Source organism: Berghia stephanieae, chromosome 1 (genome assembly GCF_034508935.2).
Source record: "Berghia stephanieae isolate SIO BIC M18660-M18661 chromosome 1, UCSD_Bste_1.3, whole genome shotgun sequence".
Lineage (NCBI taxonomy): Eukaryota > Metazoa > Mollusca > Gastropoda > Nudibranchia > Aeolidiidae > Berghia > Berghia stephanieae.
The window spans coordinates 97,302,089-97,311,029 of record NC_088360.1 but is presented as its reverse complement, the minus strand read 5'-3'; the positions used below and the strand labels follow the sequence as shown (position 1 = coordinate 97,311,029).

Here is an 8,941-nt window from a genome sequence, read left to right as displayed (position 1 = left end):
TTTGAAGGACGAATTTCTGGCCAATTTTTAAAAGACGGGTCTTTCCAGAGTACAGCAATTAACTGGTTAACTGCATAAATCTGCATATCATTATTTATCTTTTCTAAATAAGTAAATATTTCGAAGAAGATTGTTGATAATCTTTGTCCTCCGTTTCACCCTTGACCCCATTTCCATACCAGCATCAAAGTTGATGGTTGATGGCCATTTCATGTCTTGGTAACATCTAACATCAAATTTATTAGTTCTTATCACAATCCGAATTCCTCATGACACACAAAACCGTGTGTATGCATACGCGTTGTAGCGTTGATGCTACTACACACCCTTAGTGGATATGTGTTGACAGACATTCTTGTGTCGGGACATGAAGTTATCAACATTTGCTCCGGATTGTTTCTGTTGGATATTTAAATTCTACACGATGTTTTACATTTTTATATTCCTTATTTGTGTGGAGCATCTACACACTCGTGAGTATGACGTCACATTTAAAAGCGTAAATTTTTGTTAAAAGATTGAGCTTTTATATAGCGCAATATCCACTTAATTTGCTCAAAGCGCTTTATAAGGGGTCCCTGGTCAACAGCAACATTTATTATTAACATGTAGGACGGGACATGACGTCTGTTAGGCGATATTACAATTTTTCGGATAGACAACGCTGTTAACGGCCTGGTACTCATTTTACACCTGAGTATGGTGAGAGAATGAATGTGAGTAAATAGCATTTTCTAAGGACTCAACTATGCGCTGAGCGAGGCTCGAACCCAGGACCTTCCGATCCGAAAGCGAGTGTCATACCACTAGACCACATAGCCGCACAAAAGCGTAATATCCACTTAATGTGTTCAAAGCGTCTTAAAAGGGGCTCCAAGCCAATAAAACACCAAACCTGTAAGACAAGACACGATGCTTGATAGGTTTTACGACAATTTTTCATTCCGACCTACGTGCACACACTTGCAGGTCTGTTAACCGAACGGAATTATGGGCTTAAATATGTTATAATGGACAATATTATTTCTTCTTCTTCTTCTTCTTCTTCTTCTTCTTCTTCTTCTTCTTCTTCTTCTTCTTCTTCTTCTTCTTCCCTTTCTTTTTCTTCTTCTTCTTCTCCTTCTTCTTCTCCTCCTCCCCTCCTCCTCCTCCTCCTCCTCCTCCTCCTGCTCCTTCGTCTTCTTCTTCTTCTTCTTCTTCTTCTTCTCTCTTCTTCTTCTTCTTCTACTACTACTACTACTACTACTTCTACTACTACTACTACTACTACTACTACTACTACTAATACTACTACTACTACTACTACCACCACCACCTACTACTACTACTACTACTACTACTACTACTACTACTACTACTTACTACTACTACTACTACTACTACTACTACTACTACTACTACTATTACTACTACTACTACTACTACTACGTATAAACCTCAAGTTTGTGGATCGAACTACATTTGATTCTGAAGTATAAAGATAAATAAGAAAAAAATTGATGCAGGATTATTTTAAAATTCATTGCTTTTAACGATTCAAAGAAAGACAATGCGCTACTGAATATTTTGAAATTTGAAGATTATGAGTGTGAAACTTTGTTATTAAGACATCCAGATACTATCTTTATCACGTTTTGAAAATGTAAATGTTGCTGCTCAAAGCATGAAGAAATAAATAATAATGTGAAATTGAATGTAAGCTTCAATTTGATTATAAAAACAGATCAAATGGAACGTTTCGGGTTTCCCCTTTATCAACAAAACAGGATGAATGAAACACCACATATGAATGAGATAATGTGGTAGTGGATGAATCTTAACTACGCCACTACCACATTATCTAATTCATCTATGATGTTTCATTCATCCTGTTTTGTTGATAAAGGGGAAACCCGAAACGTTCCATTTGATCTGTTTTTGTAATTAAATTGAAGCTTACATTCAATTTCACATTACTATTTATCACGTTTTGAAAGAGTGTCATTGTGTGCTGTAATACGACATTATGTTGTGTTTAATGGGTACTGTCATGTAACGGTCCTTAGATTCTTAACAAAGAATGTCTGAGTTCCCCAGAGTACTTTATATGGTGTAAATATGCTTACCTTTTTGTGAATTAATTATTTGTCTAAAACAATTGATTCATAACCTTTTTTGGAATTAGTGCTGTGTTGCCAAGTTTCAACATAAAAATTTAATAAATAAATAAACTTGTAAATATATATAGCCTATATACATATATATATATATATATATATATATATATATATAAATATATAATAATAATAGAAATAGAGAGAGAGAGAGAGAGAGAGAGAGAGAGAGAGAGAGAGAGAGAGAGAGAGCGATAGGTACTATAACGATTCAAACTTTCATAAATAAAACCCCCAAAAAACACATGTTTCAAAACTACAGGTTAAAATGCGCGAGCTTGAATTTTAAAATGAACTGGGTCTAGTTTTTTAAAAAAAACATCTATTCTATCAACCCACCCTCCACCACTGTGTCAGACCCCCTCAACAACCATCAGTCTCCGATCCACAAGCGACAGGCATTCGACCCAAACGCCAATCCTGCCCAGAGCTTCAATCCAAGCAACTACAAGGCCCAAAGTTTTAACCCCAACCAGCTCCAGGCGGCCACATTCAATCCAGGGAAATATGCAAGTTCTGGATACAACGCCACTAGTGCCAACCAACTCCAGGTAACAGTATCCACATAAAAATTTAGCTTTTGAGCTATTTTTATATAGCGCAGTATCCACTAAACGTGCGAAACCGACAATTTTCTCATTCTGATTTTTCTTGTACATCACGAAATTTAAAGAAATTCTTTGATTACAGCTATAAATACCAAACACGCTGTTGTAGAGCTCACTTTTTACTTTTTTGTTTGAGTAAGAAAAGTCAATTTTTTTTTGCTGCTTGGGTGTGAATTTTCGGGGGGAATTTTAAAAAAAGCTGGTAAGGAGAGAGTTAAAGCGCTTTACAAGGGGTCCCTGGCCAACAGCAACACTTAATATGTAAGACGGGACATTACGCGTGTTAGGCGATATTACAATAATTTTCTGACAGAGACAACGCTGTTAACGGCCAGGTACTCATTTTACACCTGAGTACGGTGAGAGAATGTGAGTTAATAGCCTTTTCCAAGGACTCAACTATGCGCCAAGCGAGGCTCGAACCCAGGACCTTCCGATCCAAAAGCGAGTGTCATACCACTAGACCACATAGCCGTACAAACGTAATAAATACATTACTCCACTTGACGAGCATGTGAAGGAGTACCTGACTGTTGACAGTGAAGGATTTATAATGATATATGAGTAGTAGTTCTTCAGAGCTTTTGGGTTCATAGAGCTGAATTTTACTTGTTTTTTTTTTTTTTTTTGTAGTGTTAAAGGGACGGTAGCGACGTGCACTTATTTTCAGGTCTGATAACCCAATTCATTATGGGCTCATTGTTAAATGGAAATCTCAAAAAATAATACAAAATATTTCCCATTGCAACAATCTAAAATAGGCCCATAATTGCGTTCGGATGGTAGACCTGCATATATGGACACGTCGGACATTAGCAAAAGCTTGCTACTCTTTGGATAGGAACTCAATACATCACAAAGTACTTTCCACCAGTTCTAACACACCCAACCACACAATCACCTAACAACAATTTTCCTAACTTGACTTACAAATGGTCTTTTCTCCAGTCGGCCTGAATTTTACATAAAATATTACCTATTGTTTATTGTTATTTTTGTTTTGTTTTGTTTTGATTTTTTTTCCTATTTTTTTTGAAATGACTGACGAAATTAAGGCAGAAAAGTTGCGTGTAAAGAATTTAATTTTGTTACTATTTGAAAGCAGATTAGTATTCACTTTATATCTGCCTGCTCTGAAATAAAAACCCACACATTAAAAAAAAAATTGGCCAGAAAACTCTTCTCTCAAGTAACGACTTATTAAAATAACCCTCATATTGTCAAAAACTCTCAAACATTTTTTTTTTAAATTGAGCTTTATATAATGCAATATCCACTAAATGTGCTCAAAGCGCTTTACAAGGGATCCCTGGTTTCTTAGCAACATTTAAAATGTAGGACGGGACATGCCTCCTGTTAGGCGATATTACAATTTTTCGGACAAAGACATCGCTGTTAACGGCCAGGTATTCATTTACACCTGAGTACGGTGAGAGAATGTGAGTAAAGAGCCTTTTCCAAGAACTCAACTATGCGCCAGCGCAAGGCTCGAACCCAGGACCTTCCGATCCGAAAGCGAGTGTCATACCACAAGACCACATAGCCGGACTTTTTCAAGGATGTCCCAAGTTTGATAGTTTTCATAAGTTGAGGGCCATATTAATTGATCAATGAAGTCCCAGATTTGAGAGTTTCTGACGAGATGAACGTCATTTTAATCGATCATAATATTTGAAGGACAAGTTTTATGGCCAGATTTTATAATGTTTTCCTTTTTTTTGCGGCAGAAATGTCATCCTATATTCGATGACCATCTCTTGATGTTAATTTTACACTTTCTCCAAATACTCAACTTTGCTCCACACACACACACACACACACACACAGACACACACACACACACATACACACATAGCGTGACTCGGACTTGGACCATGAAACTAAATGTTTGAAAGCAGGAGTGATACCACAAGATCACAAAGCCGTTTGTTTATTCATCATCATCATCATCATTGCCTTTTTCACCCTGGGTCAGGGTATAGGCCACAGACAAAGTTTCCATCCTTCTCTATCCTGAGCTTGCTTTTTTTAAAAATCTCGTTCCATGTCTTATCACTTCTCTGCTTCTTTAACATATAATATTATAATATATAATATTTCAATATTAAAAATTGATTTGGTACATTTTGAGACACCTTGAAATCATAATATATGTGACTCATCGCCTCAAAACGGTATTCAATCGGAATGAATTAGATGCCCAGTAAATGTGACTGTAACCAGAAATGTGAGATGTTAGTTGTTATAACTTTGAGATAATATTTATCCATTCCCCTCTTTTCAACAAATAACCCTAGCCAGGGTTTCATTACTTACTTAGAGATACTTAGAGATGATTTCCAGCACAGGTTCTCAATGATCCTCTTCGCTGGACTCAGGTGTCATCTTTGTTTCTTCCGGTTGCAGATTATCGTGAAGACAGAATGTGATGCTAGCCTTGTAATCATAGAAGATTTCTTGGTTTTTCCAATAGCTATCCAGTCTGTTCTTGAATGAGTTAAGTGAATCAGCTCTGACAACTTTCTCTGGTAGACTGTTCCACACTTGAACCACTCTAACACTGAAACTATGCTTGCGCACATCTAGTCTGGCCCTTTGTGTGAAACGTTTCTTAGAAGTGCCCTTGTTCCTGTCCTCAGGGAGTGCTCGGGCCAGAGTTTAAGTAGATTACCAGCTTTTTGGTCATATTTTCCATTTAACATTATAATGGCCGTGGATTCAATTTTCACCATCTATAGTATTCCGACATAATACTGTTTAGAGGCGGTAGGTCACATAATATGTGTCCCATCCCTCAAATCTTTATTATGTCGCAATGATTTAGTTGCTGAAAATTGCATTTATACCCGAATATATCAGAGTTTGGTTGAATTTATACGTTTTATTTGTGTAGCACGAATATTCAAGACTTCATTCATATCTTAATTATCTTAACTTTAGAGTGGACTATTTTCCACATCTGGTTCGTTTCTAGATAATACCGAGTAGAGGCAATGGGTCACTTATTTACTTTAAAAATTGAGCTTTTATATAGCGCAATATCCACTAAGCGTGCTCAAAGCGCTTTACAAGGGCTCCCTGGGCAACAGCAACACATAACGTGTGGGACGGGACATGACTACTCTGTCAGGTGATATTATAATTTTTTTTTCTGATAGAGACAACGCTGTTAGCGGCGAGGTACTCATTTTACACGTAAGGACGGTGAGAGAATGTGAGTAAAGAGCCTTTTCCAAGGACTCAACTATGCGCCCAGCGAGCCTCGAACCCAGGACCTTCCGATCCGAAAGAGTAGAGTGTCATATCACAAAACCACATAGCCGCATTTTATTCCTTATTCTTTCACAGAGCAACTCCATGAACCCGTCCCAGTTTCAAATGGGTTCCAGCAGCACCGGAAGTGGCACATTTGACCCAGACACGTACAACTCACAGACTTTCAGCTTCCTCAACCCGAGTTCTCAATTGGCTCGCCAAAACAACAACAACAACAACAACAACAACAACAATGGCGGAACTGGAACTATTTCTCAAACAGGCGGAAGCGGAAGTGGAACTGGAACTGCTTCCTTTAACCCTAACAATCTCAACGCGAATCTGGGTAACTTTAACCCAAACGCGGGTATCTCCCAAACAGGAAGTACTTCAGGTAAAACTCAACAAACAGGAGGAGGAAGCGTCACCGGGAATGGTCAGGCAAATGGAATAAGTCAAACAGGTTCATTTTCTCCAGGGAAAGCTCCGAGTCAAACCGGGGGCAACTTCAACCCCGGTTCTTTTAACGGATTTGGATCAGGCCAGTCAGGTTCGAACTTTAACCCGAACGCTGTCAATGGCATGTCTAACGGGAATTCCCAGACGGGCCAACCTGGTCAGCTCTTCAACCCTAACAATCTCAACAGTATGGGTATCACACAGACTGGGTGAAAAGTCACCCCGAGCTTTTTATAATATAATAAATTTTTACTGTAACAGAAATTCGACTCCTTTTGTCATTACACCGGTATGTGATCGTAGCCTTCGTAAACTTATAGTCTGACACTGACCAAACCATCAAGTCAAAGTACTTTTAAAAAAGTTTGTACTTTTATATCGCGCAATATCCACTAAACGTGCTCAAAGCGCTTTAGAAGGGGTCGCTAGCCAATAGCAACGCTTAACATGTAGGACGGGGCATGACGTTGTTTGGCGATATTGCAATTTTTTCCGAGACAAAGCTGTTTACGGCCGGGTAACTCATTTTGCAACATAAGTACGGTGATAGAATGTGAGTAAAAAGCCTTTTCCAATGACTCAACTATGTGCCGCTCAGAGTGGGATTCGAACCCAGGCTAGATTAACTATCACGGGTTCTATTCAATAGTTCAACCAATGGTATCAGTGGTTTCCTTGGGATCTACTAACGACAACTCACTAGGCGGTGGACTAATCTATAAATGACGCCAAAAGACAAGTCTAAGTGTCAATTGTGGCTCTCATGAAAAATCTCGGTTGCCTATATTATATTGTTTCAAGGAGTGGGTGGTACGGGTGGTATCTCTGTGTGTTGTGATTTTATATATATATATATATATTAATATATATAATATATATATATATATATATATATATATATATAATATATATATATATATTTATATAAGTTAACCAAGGAACCGATGTGTCCCATCTCCTCAAAACGGTATCGTGTCAGGGTGAACCAGATGACGGAATGAGAATTTCATATTAAAATTATCAGAAATCTGATATTTTACTTCTACTTCTCTTCTTCTTCTTCTTCTTCTTCTTCTTCTTCTTCTTCTTCTTCTTCTTCTTCTTCTTCTTCTTCTTCTTCTTCCTTCTTTCGTCATCTTAATGTTCTCTTCTCGTTTCTCTCATCTTCTTCTTCTTCTTTTCTTCATTTTCTTCATCATTCATCATCATCATCATCATCATCTCATCATCATCATCATCATCTCATCATATCATCATCATCATCATCATCATCATCATCATCATCATCATCATATCATCATCATCATCATCATCATCATCTATCATCACCCATTCATCATCATCATCGCCATCATCATCATCATCATCATCATCATCATCATCATCATCATCTCATCATCATCATCATCATCATCATCATATCATCATCATCATCATCGATCATCATCGTCGTCGTCTATCATCATCATCATCATCATCATCATCATCATCATCATCATCATCAACATCATCTTCATCATCATCTTCTTCTTCTTCTTCTTCTTCTTCTTTTGGACAGTCAACGCCATCACGCCGGCGACACTAGCTGCACCATGTTGTAAGCGTCAGAACAGCCAGGCATTGTTCATGACTTGGTGCTGTCACCATCTTCGGACAGATTGTTCCATTCTTTTGTGGCTCGCATGAAAAATCTCTGTTGCCTATAATATATTATACTGTTTCAAGGAGTGGGTAGTACGGGTTGTATTTCTGTGTGTTGACAGTTATTAGCTTCTTAAGTAAAAAAAAATTCAAAATTTTATAAACCGCTAAACCGTACGGTCATAATATTGATTTGAGGCGATGGGACATATTATATGATAATCGAGAACATTACATGATCACCTATGCAGGGTGCGACATCAGTAAAATAGAAGTCAATCCTGAAATGTCCACAATAAACAAACAAACAGACCAACAAACAAAAATAAGAAAAGAATTATAAGGAAATAAAAGCAAACAACAAACAAAAACAAAACAAAAATAAACCAAAAATACCCCCCAAAAAACCCAACAAACAAACAAACCCCGAAACGACAACGGAAATTAAAAAAAAAAAAAAAAAAAAAAAAAAAAAAAAAAAAAAAAAAAAAAAAAATAAAAAAAAAAAAAATACAAAACAAAAGAAAACAAAAACAAAATACCATACATGGAAAGTTTCGGGCTCAAATCGATGAAGGAAACAGTAAAGACGAACGATAAGGAGAATCGCGTTTTTCTATCTACTCCTCTGCCCGTCTGTTTGTATTTTATGTGATGTATGAACGTTTTTATTTAATTTATTTATTATTATTGTTATTATCTTTTTTTGTTGTTGTTGGCTGAATAAAAGTTTTTTTTTCTAGCCCGAAACGTCCCTGAATGGTATTTTGCACTGGTTTTAACTCACTCAATCCTAGAGATTTTTGCTACTTTTCAAAACTTGAA

At 37.1% G+C, this 8,941-nt stretch overlaps 1 protein-coding gene across 1 annotated transcript; it reads left to right on the top strand.

Moving 5' to 3' along the window:
• Positions 1-379: 379 nt before the first annotated feature.
• LOC144960309 (uncharacterized) lies at positions 380-6,688 on the top strand. Its single transcript, XM_078893404.1, has 3 exons — positions 380-473; positions 2,511-2,704; positions 6,110-6,688. Exons 1-3 carry the CDS (start codon positions 425-427, stop codon positions 6,686-6,688), a joined length of 822 nt encoding a protein of 273 aa, XP_078749530.1. The 5' UTR covers positions 380-424.
• Positions 6,689-8,941: the final 2,253 nt, after the last annotated feature.